Raw genomic sequence first — 17,672 nt, 5'->3', positions numbered from 1 at the left:
GCATCAGTTGGCAAAGTACAGGTGCTTAACCAGATGACAGGGGATTTAAATTTGATAATGTCGGTCTGCCAACATTCACGAGAGTGTGGACGACGACTGCCTCCATGCGTCAGACTTCTTGTGCCTGTTTGGATATTCCTCTGTCAAAGTAATTCATAAGACACAAAAACAATTTACACTGAAAACCCCTGAAAAAGAAATTACTTTTTTAACTACACTTTACAGTTTGGAGTCACCAGTTACATTACTGTCCAAATACACTACCAGACCTACCCAATAGAAACGCAGATAAAGCTCAGAAATACTTTTTTTCAAGCTGCACATGGAACTTGCTCTAACCTGTCAAAAAGATGCCTTTTAATTACTCGCATTGGGGGGGGGGGGGGGGGGGGGGGGAGAAGAAAGATTTTAAACTAGTTCTTTCACACACAATTCAGTGTTAATCATGGGATTCACAAATGTTAAGCCACGTCATGCAAACATCACATCAGTACCAAAAGTCTATGCTTTTGTAGCAGAGAGTATGAACATTTTCAACAGAAACGTTTCAGAGATTGAGTGATGAGATGGTGGATGAAGTTCATGTCAATGAAAGATCTCAGTATCACTTTTACTGCAATTTCAACAATATCCATTAGAGGATTCTTTATAAAAGCCAGTAAAATAACCAGCGTTGCTATGTGTTTTTTTTAGAGAGAGCTGAATGAATGACAAATGAAAATAAAAGAAGCAGTAAAGATGATGAGTGAGTCAATCTGATGCATATTTACATTCTCTATTCTACATTTCTAAACAGACTACGTGTGCCTGTTAAAGAATGTAAGAAGAAAAACGATGGTACGATTACAGTACATGGTGACAGATGCATATCAAATTTTGTGTTTTTTTTGCATCCACACAACCTACTTAGTCCTACTGAGTCTTGAGGAAGGCTGAGCACACTGATCAATGCTTCTTCTGAATTGTTGTTTTATTAATTTCATTAGCTTTTGTTGGATATTGTAATATTAAACCAGTTTAAATGAAAAAAAGGACCTTTAAAGACATTGACCACTATGACAATATGTGTGCAGGTCTCCCCTCTAAAATTATAGTATTTAACTTTGAGAAAAAAACATAAAACTGTGTTTTAAAGCTGTAAATGTGGTACCTACAAAATATGAAGTGACAGAAATAGTCAGTGCTGTATGAACAGTGCAGAAAGAGACACAACGTTTCAGAAGCTCCCCCTGAAAATAAACCCATCATACTGTATATCCTAAAGGCACCTTAGACAAAGATATATCCCTGTGCTCGAGTGGTTTAAGAGGTTTGGGGTTGAAAAAAGGAGAAGGGGAAAGCCTTGTCCTTAAAAAAAACCTTTTACCACTGTATGGAAACACTATCACCACATAAAAGGCTACATAGTAGATAGATGGAGTTTTCTTTGCAAAAACTATTCAGTCACTGATTGTCTAAAAGCACAACTTAAAGACAAAAAAATGCAGATCTTTGTTTACTTTGCAGCATAAATGTTAAATTATAAGTTTTCATCTTCAGTTAAAATACTGAAGATGAAATATCAAAATTCTCTATGCCTTTCTGCCTTGATGGACTTTGTACAAGACACACCATCATTTGCAAGGTGAAGCTGCATCACTTCAACAGGGTATATTTTAAAGATAACAAAAAATGCATGGGGAAATTCTCTCCTGGTCATGCAGATATTGTTTCTGGATTTACACTATGAAGTCTAGTTAAAAAGACAACACAAAAATATATAAAACGAAACAAACAAAGACACAAGTTGAGTCAAAAATCATGAGTAAAAACAGTGTCCAACAAGCTCTATCCTGCTTGGCAAAAAAAACCAAACCCCCTGACACGCTGGTGGAGGAGTTTATCTTCTCCTCCTTCCTTTGTGTCCTCTCACCATTTCAACTTATTCCCAAACTACCAGTCTGTAAAACAGATCCACTGTGGTGCATCATCATCACCATCATCATAATCATCATGTCTCTCCCCTCCTCCTTTTCATGCATTTTATTTCTTCCTTCTCAGGCTGGACAGGCTTGCTCCCCCTGCAGGCAAGAGGTTGGAATGACGCTGTATTCCTAACCAGGTAAAGGGGGAGATGGTGCCTCTGGTTCCACCGAGGGGGTTAAAATTGGAAAGTCACTGGGATCGATTAAACAGGTAAGTGGAGCAGGCGCAGGGATCACACCCTGCTGGTCGGGTGGCAGCGGTAGCTGCAGTTGGACAGAGTGTCCGCTCCACCGTCGACGTTCTGGGTGCACCCTCCCTCACAACAAGCCTCTGAGAGAGAAGGAAGACAAACTATTAGTATTGTCGCTGTTTATTATAAACCTTTCATCAGTACGCCTATCTAGAACCAATAGTTTTTGACAAGTGGTAAAAACTTTATTTCTGTTCTGAATTTACAGTCATCCCAGAGTGTTTGAGATAAACTAATAACTACAGGGAATCCTGCAACACTTCAAACTAAACCCCCAAATTGTTACCTGCGTGCTGTGGATTTGTTCCCTCGTGGCTGGTGCCCAGCTGAAGACGCCTCATGTGGCGAACCACGGCTGTGGCGTTGAATGCTTGCTGCAGAGGGAAAGCCCCAGATGTGATATAAAACAAAGGACAGTAGAATCTAATTCAGCGGAAAGTTTGACCAACAAGCTGACCAACAGGATCTTGGACAGTAGCCTGAAGCAGTGGTTCCCCACAATTGTTTTGCTTGTGATTCTTTAATATGAAGAAACCTCATTACTCTGTTGAGGGGTTCTCAGGCTTAGAACAACTGGCCTGAAGATTTGTGGCAATTGCTAACAGTCAGAACAACCTTGCAATGGGCTATATCTGAACATTAGTACAAAAGGAGTGATTTCTGCAGTTGAGACCAAGATTTTACTTTTTATTGTAGCTAAACTATACTCTCTCCATGTACACCAAAAAAGGTCATAGAGCATTGATAATGCTAAAAAAATCAAAGTGCTTAAATTGGAAGTACTTACCTTCCACTTGCTTTTTGCAAAGTTCTTCTTGATCTGTGCACTGACAGACTCATGGATGTTTTTGTCCAGGGCAGTATCCCCAGCGATCCTGACAGACAGAGGAGTAAGGAAAAGTCATAATCAGGATTTCATAAGCACCAAGGGTTGTACAACATTCCCAACCTGTACAACAGTTAAATCACTAAAGTTGGAGTATCAAGGCTGAGTTTATGTGTTTTTGCATTATAACAATTATGACTACTACCAGGGGTGCTGCAGAGCCTGGTCACAGGTATAACGTATATTGTGGTCTTTCTCCATCAGGTGGACTATGAAGTCTTTAGCTGTAATTTAAAAAAACATCAGATTTATATATGATTTTACAACATCAGTTTAAAACTGAACAGGTAGATCAGAGGTTAAGGGGTATACCATATAACTGCAAATATTTTCGTTGGTAGAAAAACATTTACTGTACCTGAATCAGAGATATCATCCCAGTAAGGAGAATCAAACTCATATTCTGCCTTCAGGATCTGTTCAAATAGTTTGGCGTCATTCTCATCATAGAAAGGAGGGTAACCACACAACCTGAGATACACAGGAGAGGAATGATGTCATTTTACTACTATTAAAGTAGTAGTTAAAGTTGTTTCAGTGCAGGCTGGGTAAAGGTTTTTTAACTCACAGAATATATGATATGACACCAATAGACCAGCAGTCCACTGCTTTACTGTAGGGTTTCTGAGCCAGAACTTCAGGGGCTGAAAAGAAATAAAGATCATTCAATACCTTATATAAGACAGGACGACCATGATTCCTTTAAAAAACAGTTGTTGATTTTAGATGTGTTACATGTATTACAATGCCAGTTGGATTAAACGCTAACCACACATAATTCTCGTTTTCCTCATTTAGGACAGTATCGGATTTATTTACCGACATATCCAGGTGTTCCACAAGCCGTCGACATCACGCTGCCAGAGCCCTCGATTTTAGACAAACCAAAGTCACTGATCATGATCTTGGAGTCTTCATCCATGCTGTAGTAGAGCAGATTCTCTGGCTGTGATGAAATAGGACAACACCAAAACCAGGGATGTAAATAAAATGTTATCATTGAAAAGCTTGAAATGCTGAAACACACCTCTACCACATGTATAATTACTATTCCCCACAGTAGGATTATATGCTTTTACAGAAGGGATGTTAAAGACAACAAATTTGGTTTAATTTTAGCAGGAACACACTATAATTTAAAGTTTAAAAAGGAATCAGTACAGAGATCCATTGTGATACATTTTTTTCAGCATTTATGGTTGAAGTTTTAAAAAACATTTGAAAGCTAACTTCAGTTATATCTGTAACCCCCAAACTGACCTTTAGGTCACGGTGCACAATGCCCATGTCATGGAGGTATTTGACAGCATCCAGAATCTGGCGAATGAGCATACTGGCATCTTTCTCTGTGTAGAAGCCCTTTTCTATGATACGATCAAACAGTTCCCCACCAGACACCCTGGATGAATGGGAAGAGATTATTTCATTGAAGTGAAGTGAAGCTTTACCAGTACGAAGTATAGCAGAGAATTGAAATAACAACCACATGATGTCTATGGATATGAGACTCAGAAGCCACTAGATGGAGACATCACTCTGCCTACAGAGCATCTGCAGGTTGTTTGTTTCAGCCTCCAGAATTAGCATTCTTTTAACATTATATTGACTTTAAACATACCATAAATATGAAGAGAGAGAGAGAGAGAGAGAGAGAGAGAGAGAGAGAGAGAGAGAGAGAGAGAGAGAGAGAGAGAGAGAGAGAGAAAAGGTATAACAAAATAAAGTCAGGAATGTGGCAGCCCAATGTTGTTTATTCAGATGCTTAAAAACTGAGATGGCCACTGTTTGTACCAGCCAAGTTGAACAACAATGTCCCCTGTCTCACCTTGCTCAGATACTTTCAGTTCCCTCACAACGCAGTTTTAGTGCCTTGTTGGTTTTCACACCTCCTTGCAACATTTCTGACGTTGTTGGACCAATTTGAAATTACTGTGGTGAAAGTATTGCAAGTACACACAAAAACTATTATGAAGGAGATCAAATGTGTTGCCTGTATTTCTCAATACACCCTCTATCCCTGCCCTAATTCACCAGTGACTGTGATTAATGCGTAAATGATTTATATTTTCTGAAGCTTCTTAGCTAATAGAGCTCTTGATTCTGGTCTGTCCTCTCTCTCGCTCTCTTTCTCTCTCTCTCTCTCTGACATTTCAGTAGCTGAGGTGGGTGGGAGGCTGACAGGCTGCAGGTGTGAGGGCGCACTCCCCACTGGTGTTCATGAGTAGGCATAGTACAGTGTTTGCTTAAATACGTGTGTGTTCACGCACACATGAAAGTGTGTTATAGAGTGCAATTAATGGCATGTGGCACGCAGTGCGTGGGAGACAGCACAAACAGGGAGGTTCAAACACATACTGTATTGCACAAAGATGGATCACACAAACCCACACGTATGTGAATACTCACAGTTGCATGACAAGGTAGAGGTGTGTTTTACTCTCAAATATATCTTCCAGAGATACAATGTTGGTGTGCTTAATCCTGTGAGGAAGAAGAGAAGATGATAAAGAGGGCAACAAATAAGGTTTTCTCATATAGATTATTTTATTTAGACATTAATACTTGTGAGATTTTTCTAAATATACCAGAAATAATCTCTCTAAGTGTCATGAAAATACAGATAATTTCTTGATTGGGTTTGAACTCCTGCCCTGCAGGTAGGTAGTGAGCAGGTTTGTCCAACAGTCACATGTTCTTCATACTAGTGATAGACGAGGCTACACTGTGTGGTGGAATGCAGCTTCCTAATTGGCTGAACTCTGTGTTCTGATGCCTCTTCAGACCCATGGGTGCAGTGACAGGGGTGAGAAGATGACTCACCAGATCTGGATTGGTAATGTACCTCTCTGCCTGACCAGTGTGTACTGTAAGTTACCATACCTACCAAACTTCTGTCTCCTACACATGCTAACACTTATCCTGTGCTTCAGTGAAGTGTATATGACAAACTGAGTCAAGGGTCACATAATATTAAAATTCAATAATTCTACTTTATTTTACTTACTTAGAAGTGCATAGGGTGCAACTAATTTGCGTTTCTCCTCATTTTTCTTTTCACTTTCTTTGACTGGAAGCATTTCGTGAGCTGTGTTAGTGACAAGAGGACTTCATTTACTGTAAACTACAATGACTAACATGTCTTCTGATACAGGGAAACAACAATTTTAGTGAGATCAGCTCTGCAAATATGATATACAGGGCTGATATGCAGACCTGAGTACTTCTCAATAAAAATAGTCAATAAGAAGAAGGGGAACTGATCAGCCTGAGTTGCTGTGATAAAGACAGTAGTAAAAAAAAAAATTGAATGTTTGTATTTCTTAATAACATCCTTAGAATAGTTGCATTAATGATGTCTTAACCCTCAAACCTTGCTATATTTTTGTAAGTATTTTGTAAGGATTGATTATAGAAAGCCATCAAGTTCAGAATGCACATAAATGTTCCCAAATGAGTGTAACCTTTTATGTAACTCAATGGCAAGACAAAGCCATGTGTCTCAGCTGTACTGGAGGTAACTATGTGTGTCAGCCTAAACTCATGTCGGATTACAGCGATGAGTCTTATCCAGATTGTAACAATGCATGGACACCTTCATTCAACTGCTTAGCTCGGTGCGGAAGGATATGTGGACCCAGCGAAGGATGAATGATGGATTAAACTTGCCGGACGAGCAGACATGTGTGAGTGTGTGTGAGCTCAAGCATGCACATCCACTCTCTATTAGAGAAGGTCAAATTCATGCAGTAAACATACTGCATTTAACTTGAATTTCTGTTCAGGTGATTGTGTGGATAAGATGTGACACTGGTGTGGTTAAAACTGGTGGTGGTCATTGGCAGAGAGTTGAAATGTCTACTGAAGGCTGGTGAGTCAACTGCAGACCCCTGTCAGCACCTGTGGGCCTCACAGGACATCACAACACAGAAACCAGCAACTTAGACAACAGAGTCGAGAAGTCTTCAGCCAGTAACATCTGACTAAAATGAATTTTAAGGAAATGTTTTGGATTAGCGCCTAAGCTAAATCTCTGCATTTAACAGTAACAGCTGTTGAAACACAGCCTTGGGCCCTCTGGCGTTACACCAGATCTTTCCATTTTTTCCACATTTGTTATTTTTCTCTTTTCTTTTGTCTCAAATGTTTTTTCAGGACAACTGAGCAGGACTTTAATTAAAGAACAAATGTGTCTTACAATATCTTCACACTGTTTTAAGTTCTTGCAGCAGGAGAAGCGTTTTTGATAGTAACTCATGGTTTCTGTTTAAGTGTCTCTTCACGCAAAACTCAGAATTCAGTTCAGTTGAGAAAACTGTAATATGATTGCGCAGGTGCATGAAAACGCACATTTTAAGAGACCATTCAGGGCAAGTCCCCTGTTTGACATCAGACAGACTGTATAATCACATTACTCGCTGTATGCCTCATCTCACACATGCAGGTTTTAACAAAGGGGTTTTAGTCCCTGAAAAGGCACAGTTATTGTTTTCAAGCCAAAAATTGTCTCATGTGTCTGGCTTATGGTCAGAAACACAGAATTATTTAGAGTCCAACATTAACTGAGATGAATCCGGTTGACAATCCCTGATCAGGTATGTTTTATTATGCTAAATGCTCATGTTAAATAGTCTTTGCAGATTTTTAACAGAACCTCTGCAGCAACTCTGATGACTGGCATGGCTACAAATGACTTAGCAGAGTGTAATTAGTCACTCTTTGCACAAGTTTGTGTTTGAGTAAATGTTTTGTCTAGATAAAATGAGAGGGGGATAATCAGCCAGCTAACCAGTGTGATGAAATGGCGCAGTTACATTAGCAGTGCAATAAAGCTTAGACTACGATTATTCTGGGCAGCCATCTTACATCGGGTAATTAAAATAGAGAAAAAAGTTGAGAGTATATCAGGAGGATCATCTGGCTCTACATCTGCCCCCACACTAGCTGGGTCATTACACAGCCAGGTGATAATAAATCAACCTTTTTTAGTATTACAATTTAAATAAATAAACACCAGTGTTGTGGAGTGAGACTGAACAGGAGTCATTCAAGGAAAGACAAAGTGACTTGTTTGGCTAGTCTGTAAAGAAGGCAAAGACTGAGCGGGCCATGTAATCTGTTGTTAACCTTCCAGTCTGAGAATTTTTATTAGGAGATGACATTTTTATGGCGTCGAGTTATGTTTTTCTTTGTAGAAGATTACATTTTTATGATTACACTGATTGTCTGTCACTTCTGGCAGTTGTACTTAAATTGTGATTGCACCTTTAATGAATAATCTAAAGGGAAATACATTTTTATTTTATTAACACTTCATAACGAGGTTTGGGCAAAATTGTTAGCAAACAGTTACCTATTTACACGTCTAGCAGACATGGGACATTATTATTCATATTGAGTCGTGTCTCTGGATAGCTGACGGATGTAAGTCCAACATTCACTCTGCCTTTACCTTTGATTTGCTGATGGAAATATCTGGGTCTTTGGCTGCTAAATGCTCCATTATGTTCTCCAGCTAGTCACTTTTTATGTTGTTTTTATGTCTGTTGTTTGGTGGTAAAAACAGCTGTCTGCAGCTGGTGTAAATGAGATCAATGATAGTGGTGTGACTGAATCCAAATATAAATCTTAAAGCTGTTAAAACTCTCTGTGAGTCATTTTTCCTTTGTGGGTTCTTCACCACGAGCCACACCTTTAACTGTATACAACAGTCATTTTAATCTATTGTTGATTTCAAAATATTTATTAGCACAGCTTTAACAAAATGTGTATTTTAACATTTTAAATACTGAGCTCCCCACTCAGACTCTGTCCCCCACTCTACATACCAAGGGGGAGTTGAAGATGACGTGTTAAAATGAATAATGAAACCTTTGTGTGAGTCTACACAAACTTCAGACAGAGTGAGTGCGTCGTGATTTTAAAGCCAAGTTAACCTCCAGTTTACTCCATTTGTCAAAATTCTAACAGAGCTGCTAACTAACCCCCGCCACTCTCATTCCACCATCCTCACCTCAGGAGGGATCATCGCTGTATATTGGCTTGAGTTGTGTGTCTCCTGTAACCCAGGCAACAAGAGCTCTAAAAATAACTTGGGACCCAATGTAGATCAGCCATGTTCGCCATGGCCTGTAATTCCCCACATCTAAAGAGAGGTACGTTTGAACCACTCCACAATTACATGGAGTGTTACTGTCACCTGGCTTTGTTTTATTATACTAAAACAGTATGTTACTGTACAGGTGAAGAAAAACTTGTGCATTAGCTGGTTGAGGAAGAATCAGAAGAAGAAGGTATTGTAGGTGCAGAACAGGATGTACAGCACCATGAGAAAGTTAAAGGGTCTGTTCTCCCAAATTACAAAAAACATATATTTATCACACTGGTACATTGTAGTTGAATTGTATTTTATTTATGGTGCTCAAAGCATTTAAAAAGAAAGGTTTAAAAAAAAAATTCAACACCAGCATTTCTTTCATGAAGCTGCTCATTAGGTTTACAGAACAGAACATGCATCTCATTCAAAAGATTTCTTCAATAGAAAGTAATTCAATGAGAAGTAGTCACAATGAGGTCTGTGGTTTTTCCAGACTAACTAGGACAATGTTTCCTGAAACACAAGCTGCTGTGGAATTTTCTGAAAGCATCCTTTCAATACACTGAGCAACACAGATGAAATTACATTCCCACTGTATTGGGGTTGAGTCATAAATTGTAGAACCGGACATCTCAAATCATGGCCTTGTTTTTTTTTCTTCCCGTTTTTGTTTTTTGTGTAAACTCATCCTTTAACCCCACCTCCCACTATTGGGAAAGTCCATTCATTTTCTGGATATAAGGAACCAAATACATGAATATATAAATATATATACAATAATCAAGTGACAAATGAGAGAAAGTTCAATAAGATACATATTATATCATATTACTACAGTATATATGATATACAACATACTGCATATGATATCTAGTAATCAGACACAATGTACATGATGCAGTAAGGTAGATACAGTGATGAAAAATGTACCATCTTGAACCTTGTAGCTAGTATTTCAGATGCAGGCTAATGCTGCACATTGCTAAACATCTAAAAGGTTTATGCTTACAAAACAGACCAGTTTGAAAAAAAAGCTTGTTTATTTTATATTTTAATAAACCTTTTGTGATAATAAATGATAAACAAATATAAAGTTTAACATTGTCCACTTACTTGTGCAGGACTGCTATCTCATTCTCAATGCTGTTTTCCTTGCCCTCTAATGCCTTCTTAGGGATACACTTGATGGCCACCAGTTTCTGGGTCCTCTTCTCCTCTGCCAAGACCACCTCAGAGAAAGCTCCCCTGAAACACAAACACACAGGTCAGACCTCAGTCCATTTATCATTGGCTGTTTAGGCAGAGCTCTTCACATGAATGCATGTGCAGGGTGGAGATGTGAAATTCCTGCTTTGATGTTACATTGGCCAAACTGTTGAGATAAGTTGGCTATTAAGTGTACATGTAAGCACTGGTAGAAATTTGATCCTGCTGATACCAGATTGCATTTATTTTTAACTTCAGCCTCCTCCTTAAGTCTTTGGGTTGCTGAGTCAAGTTTTGGAGAGTCTACAACTAGGTGGGATGATTTGGAACTGCCATTATCAAATGTTGAAGTTTATCCTGGTGAGAAATTTAGCTAAATCTGCTCCATTCATAACAGGGATTTATGTCTTATGCCCAAAACTGCTTTAAACTTAAAATCTTGCCCATGTCATCACCATCAATCAATCAATCAGCTACGGTCACTGCACACTATTATGATGTAGTAAAACGTCTCTTTCTGTCTTAAATTTCCTTTCAACATGCTTGGTGTGAAAGTTCATAACAAAATTGCCAAAGCTTCAAGATAATTTGATAGATATTCACAATTTCGTTGAATTGCTTAAACGTTTGGCTCTATGTGAGTGTTTGCAAATGTGTGTGGCTGCACATTAATCTTTCATAATATCTCCACTACACAGCGCAGTTCAGTAGTTTACATGAAAGTGTGTGTATGTGAGCCATACAGTTAAAATAAAAAGATCAACATATGTTCAGACATACAACACCCAACAACACAACAAAACAGATCATTTCATGCATTAATCAATTTAAGCATATTTATGGACAAACTGTACCTTTACCCCTACATCTATGCTACTGTACATACTGTATATTTAAAAATGTGGCACAGTATGTTGATATATTTACACAGCTAACACTGCAGTTATATGCAGGGTTGTGGCATGCTGAAGTATGCACAATCACCAGATCTGATGTTCTTTCTATCTAAGTCAACAGTTAAAAAGAAAGCAACACACTTAAACTAGCAAAAGAATTTTAGTATTTTCCCATGACCCATTAATGGGTAGAGGCACATTCATTTCTAATCATCTCTATCGTTTTGGCCGTGGTCCAGGGGTTTTTGACCCAAAGGCCCAAAGCAGTACAATAACTATATGGAATCCTGACCCACATTTAAAGGTTTGAGCTTAACATCACACTGGTATGTATGAAAGTCTCTGGAGGAATAGACAAAATAGTTTTTATGTTGCGTTATCCTAACTAATGAACCTAAATATCATGCTCTTACTAAACTAAAGTATTCAGCTACAGATTTTACCATGATGTGATGTAAGTTTGATTTGTATGCATATTGTTTTGTTGTAAACGTGGCAATATTTCAAATGGTATTAGTATAATAAACAAAAAGGAAGAGATACCACACACTAAGTTGTTATTTTTATTACAATTTTGGTCAGAGACCTTGTTGAGGGACACAGAACAAACAGAGAATTAAAAAAGTGTACAGACATTCCAGGAATTAGGCCCAATGCAAAACATCTGTGAATCCCACAAACAAAATTGTACAACTCAAGATTTGCAAGAAATACGTCTTCCCTGGAAAATACCAGGATGGTGATTGGAGGTTGACAGTCTTTGTCGCTTCTTAAAATAACAAGACGGAGCATGACGCAGTAACATGAATGACCTGTTTTTTTTTTGGTTTTTTTTTCATGGCGCACTTCAACTGAAGAGATTACATTTTTGGACAAATGAACTTGCATTTTTACAGGGAAGTTTGTACATCAGATCTTAATCATACTTCCTCTGATATTGTTTTTACCAAGCAGTCACCCACTCTGCATCAATTTATGGTGAACATATGAGTGTTTCTTTTGGAACAGCCAATTATTATACTAAGAGTGCTGCCAAAAAATGCCACCATAAATAATGTGCTATTCAGGCTGAAGGAAAGTTTAAACCTTTTTGACATCTCTTTGCACAAATGCAATGATATCACACCACTACTTGCTTGTGCACTTCTGCAAACTGCAAAATGTAAAACGTAAATGTAAACAGTAAGTTACGAAAACAGAAGTGTGCAGGGGGTTAGGGGTGGGGGGGTTGCATGTCAGCTGTCAGTTTGTGCATTACAGTATCTTTTCGTCCACAGATAGCCGTAACGTGTGGGCAGAGAGGAACCATCATTGTTCAGTCACTGGTTTGCAGATACACTATCAGCTTTACAAAAAAGGAAGGACTGCATCGTTCCATGCCAGTGTCACCAAAAAAAAGTGAATGACCCACAACTTCTCTGTGAAAAATATTCTCTCCTGTGTTTAAAAATATTATTTTTTTATTTTGAAGACTATGTTTTGAAATTTTGCGACAAAGCAAAACCTCCCCTCAGTCCAGTTGGTGTGAAAGACTGCAGTGTGCTCAGTTATACTGGACTACAACTCATAGCTTGATAGGATGTAAAACTGAATGAAAGAATTCAAGTGTGTTAACTTTAGTTTATTATCTGTATAGCTCCAATATGTGATGCTGAATACTGGAACATTATCATGTTTTGATGCATGTTGACTGCTTAAAACCAAATGATATTTGCTCTATGACAGTGTTAATCACCTCTGAACTGGTAAATTGCTCTTTTTCTCCTCATGCAGAACCTCTGAGTGTTTTAACAGTAAAATAAGTGTGTATTCTCTGAAAGTAAACAATGCATACTGACATTTTGTTGCTAGTTCATTTTCATTTAGTTTAACTTGTTTAGTTGCTCAAGTTACTCACTCACTCTGTACTTCATACCAAATGTAAAATTATTTTAAAGAAACATTTGACAACTGGGAAAGCTTTGGTCAATTTCCAATGCTTACTTGTCTCATTAAAAAACTTATAATAAGTAATTACATTACTAAGGGCTTCTGTTAACTTTTTACTTAATTACCGTTCTTACTTTTAGTCGCTCACTTCATCCTGTCTTTGATATACAACACTGATAAAAAGAAAAGTTGTCAGTCTGCTTCCAATTTGCTATAAGGCAATAAACATCTTGCCTGGTTTGTTTCTGATCCATGAAAACCATCTGTTGTTAATTTTTGACAAGCATGGTACCATCTGAGCCTCCTGCTGACTCACTTTTCTGTGCATATTTTCTAAAACATTGTTTTGTTATTATTTTTAGCAGCAACATTTTTAAATCAATATATCAAAGAAACAACAATGTATGTACAGTACATGTCCCATAACCCCAGTTTTTCATCTCTGGTTCCATAACTTACACTTCTCAGAGTGACCTACATAAGGCTCTCTGGTGTTACTAACCTTTTCCTGATCAAAGTAACAGTTATCTTGGGAGTGAGGCCTTGTGGTCACATCTCAACAAGAGAGTAAAACTGCCACACAAAGGCCATTAACTTTGGCAGAAATCCAGCTGTGTGAAGCGCTGCAAATTCCTCTGCAGCATCTGGAGGATTTAGTTGACATTCTCCATACACCCACAGACAGAACGAAGGGGCTCTGGGGAAGTGTCAACTAGTGGTTCACACAAACATGAGGAAACTCTGAGTACACTAATGTATCGTTGAATATAGATAGTCCCTCTGTTTCTACATTATTTTGCAATGCCTTGCTTGAGTTGTTGATTCAGATTAAAATGTGAATGTTGCCTTTTAACAACAGTGTAAAGTTATAACAGGGGTTAAACTTCAGGCACATCATTACTTGCAATTTAAAACAACCCCAGTTTAGCTAGACTGCAGATAGAGCCTGTAACTTGTTTATCAGATTCAGAAACCTTTTACCCTTGACTTCCTGTCAGCAAATGGCACTGGACCCTGTTTTCATGCAGTACACCAAGATTCTTTCTGAATGCCAGTGGACTATATGTCACTGTAGATTTTCATCATGCTGACCAAAACCATTAAAATATATGACGGCTACATGTATTCTCTATATAATAATAATGTTATTGGCCTTACAGTAACAACTCACTGTTGTACAAGTCATAACTTCTGAGATAAGAACCGTTTCCACTATTACTAATGAAGAGGATGGAGATGAAAGTTAGAAGAGATTAACGCTCAATTGTCATGCTGAGTTTCACACAATGACATCATTCTTAGGTTTATGTGAATAAACAGTACTAATGAACAGCATGCCCCCATACTTTAGGCTTGTTTATACATCATAGGCCTTTCCACAGTTTATGCTGTAAGCAATGACAGTAAAGCAAGATATTTTATTACTAACCAGTAATGACATTGACTTCAATTCTGAAGGGTTTCACCTAAATATTACAACAAATATGGTATAAAAAAATCAGAAGCTCAACAGTGAAATGCAGAAGATGGAACAGTTGAAATTCGTCATCTGAGAGGCAGACTGCCTGTATCAAGCAGCAAAAAATATTACATTATTAAAATTCAGTGAGCACCAAAATGCAAGAAAAGTCACATTTTTTATCCTGCTGCTGACACAGTAAAGGTTCTGAAAGTATTTAGGGCATAATTGTGAAAAATATTTGATGCAGGTGCAGAGTCGTGTAGTGGTGAGTTTGCTGAAAGCTTAATCCCAGCAAGGGTTTCAACTGGATTATAAGGTAAACAACTGTGTTTACTGAGCTGTTCCTGTTCCTAACAGGACATTCTTATCACCATCATACGATCTGTGTCCAGGAAGACACACACACACACACGCACGCACGCACGCACGCACGCACGCACGCACGCACGCACGCACGCACGCACGCACGCACGCACGCACGCACGCACACACACACACACACACACACACACACACACACACACACACAGAACCACTTCAGAGCTATTAGCCATTAAACCCCCAGTAAAGACACATGTACTGACACTATCCAAACAGTTGGGTGTGTTCTCAGAAATGCACTGTGCAAATACTTTACATAAGAGTTTAAATATAGACAGACAGCAACACAATTTGAATGTGTTGGAGCCTAAAACTGTGCAAATATTTACACACCAATAAAACAATATATTTCTCAGAAGTTGACACTTCAGTATTGTGCACAAATTCAGTGTCCAAACACTTTGCATCCCCCTCAAATAAAAGACAAGGCACAGCCTTTTTACTTTCACTGCGTTCAAACATGAATGTGGTTATATCATGCAGTTTATCTCTTTATAACATCACTTTTTTGTGCCTTTGGGTTAGGCTGCTAGCTGAAAATACACACCTGGTGTTGCTTAGTTTCTGTTGCTACAAGTAACCTTTTCATGTGTGTGTCCCACTATGCCTCACTTGGTACATCAAAGGAATTTAAAAAACAAGGATCTCACGTCACATGCCATCATGCATGCCTTTGAATTCACCTCCGTACAACAAACACACAAATGCAAACATGTATCAACAGAACAACAGAGGTCATGGTTACACACACACAGACACTGCAAAACCAGCTGAGCTATTATGACTTCCCAAAATAATGATAATTAATAATAGCGTAATGACATGGACCATCAATATATTGGTGACTGTTACTGTCACACTTTTACATGCAATTATTACAAAACTAACACACCTTTGTATAGCCTGCCTTTTAGTGGAGCCAACCATTAACAAATCTCTGTATTGGTGATGGTAATAATTCCGTTTCAGACCCTTCAATTCCTTCTCCTTGTTCTGAAAACATGTCTGCCTTTTCTTACCATCTGTCATGTTCCATAGGTGCCAATTCAGACATTTACACATGCTGTGTTAAACCCAAATGGAAAACAATTTTTTAAAACATCAATGCTGACTTAAATAAATTAAACAAGGAAGCACTCCTCATATGGTTAGGTGAGTAATGAGAATTGGTGAGTTATGAGAATTCCGACATTCTTTGGCTATATGTCATGTTTTTCTTTCCTATGAGTCCAATGTTTTCTTAAACTCCAACCAAAGGTGCCATCTGTCCTGCTGAGATGTTGGTCAAGAAGGTATGTAAACAGTTGACAAAATGGCAACTGTTCAGAGGTCAGAGAGACACAGGAAAGGACCATCTGGTCCAATCAGAGCTGAGAGATACCCGACTGTGATACTGGCCCTGAAAATAAAAAGACCATCTTTGCTCTGTGGGCCTTCCAAACATGACTCCATGATCAAACCACAATCTCACCTGTTATCTGAAACCTCACTCAATGAGTAGTAGCTCAGTCTAAAAAGTATTATATGTTTTAGATTTAATGCTCCAATGTAACATACACAGCGATTTAATCCAAAAGATATAATTTCTTTTCATTTATTTGGAATGATTTAGCTTGCGGGCCAAAAGTATTAGGTCATAAAGATTTGAGCTAGCTGAATAAAAAAATTAAAAGACAATACCTCAGCTTTAATTTAATTATACAACTATGTGTCCATGAAAGAACATTACCCAGGTGCTGATACACTTACTGCATATGCTTAAATCCTCTGAGTACAGTCACATAACTGTGGTAATAAACATTGTGTACTAAACTGAAAATGGTTCTGGATAATAGTGTGGCTACAGTACAAACCAAATATTGTGTAATAAAAAGGGGATTCAAGTAGTTTACTTTTAACTAATATCACTGGTATCATCATGTTTTGTTTACTCTCATTTTAACAATCCGTTAATATGAGTGTTGCCATGGTGCTGGTTTGTTATTAACCTGCCAGTATCTGTGTCCTTTGGCTTTGCGCTCCACACTGTGACTCAACGAGAGGAAACCTTTTGACCATATCAAGAACAAACATGTAGAAAAATATGAGCAATACAGAGATGCACTGGTTCTTATACCTAAAGACAAATAATACAGCTGGTATTCTTGTGTCCTGCTGATCAGTTCCAGACTGGAGTGGAGTGACGATGGCAAGGCAGACAGTGACACTGGATTTCCACCATTCCTCCCACTCCTCCCCAACTAACGTCTGTATCTGTATATCTGTAAATCTAAAAGTGGGAATGACTAACAATTTACATTTGGACGTCTGGTGTGAAAAAATGTTTTCATGAATCATCACCGAAAACACATTTTCACTTTCTACACAGCACTCTTACACTGAACTGGATATGTGTAACCCTGTTAAATGTAAACAAGTGTAAATCCGTAAATTTATATGCAAGTGTTGAGCAATGTTTTGGCTATGTTCATGGCCAGTGTGTGACAGACACTGTGGACGTGTGACGCGATCTTATGTCTATACACAAACAGTGTCCTGGTTCCTCGGGATGGTTAACAGACTTTGAGGTGAGCAGGGTTAGCAGAGACAATTTCTTCATTTTT

The 17,672-nt window shown here is 38.3% G+C and overlaps 1 protein-coding gene across 1 annotated transcript in view; it reads right to left on the bottom strand.

Moving 5' to 3' along the window:
- Positions 1-451: 451 nt before the first annotated feature.
- Positions 452-17,672, bottom strand: part of camk1b (calcium/calmodulin-dependent protein kinase Ib) — a 38,920-nt gene continuing 21,699 nt past the window's right edge. The window contains exons 3-12 of the mRNA XM_062415273.1: positions 10,309-10,440; positions 5,508-5,582; positions 4,362-4,500; positions 3,921-4,047; positions 3,670-3,745; positions 3,460-3,572; positions 3,247-3,325; positions 3,003-3,090; positions 2,502-2,589; positions 452-2,295 (exon numbers count right to left, since the gene is read on the bottom strand). Coding sequence (XP_062271257.1) covers positions 2,198-2,295; positions 2,502-2,589; positions 3,003-3,090; positions 3,247-3,325; positions 3,460-3,572; positions 3,670-3,745; positions 3,921-4,047; positions 4,362-4,500; positions 5,508-5,582; positions 10,309-10,440 — 1,015 coding nt within the window. The 3' untranslated portion in view covers positions 452-2,197. The remainder of the gene's footprint in view (positions 2,296-2,501; positions 2,590-3,002; positions 3,091-3,246; positions 3,326-3,459; positions 3,573-3,669; positions 3,746-3,920; positions 4,048-4,361; positions 4,501-5,507; positions 5,583-10,308; positions 10,441-17,672) is intronic.

The sequence above is a fragment of the Scomber scombrus genome, chromosome 3 (assembly GCF_963691925.1).
Source record: "Scomber scombrus chromosome 3, fScoSco1.1, whole genome shotgun sequence".
Classification (NCBI taxonomy): domain Eukaryota; kingdom Metazoa; phylum Chordata; class Actinopteri; order Scombriformes; family Scombridae; genus Scomber; species Scomber scombrus.
This window is presented reverse-complemented; position numbering and strand designations above follow the sequence as displayed.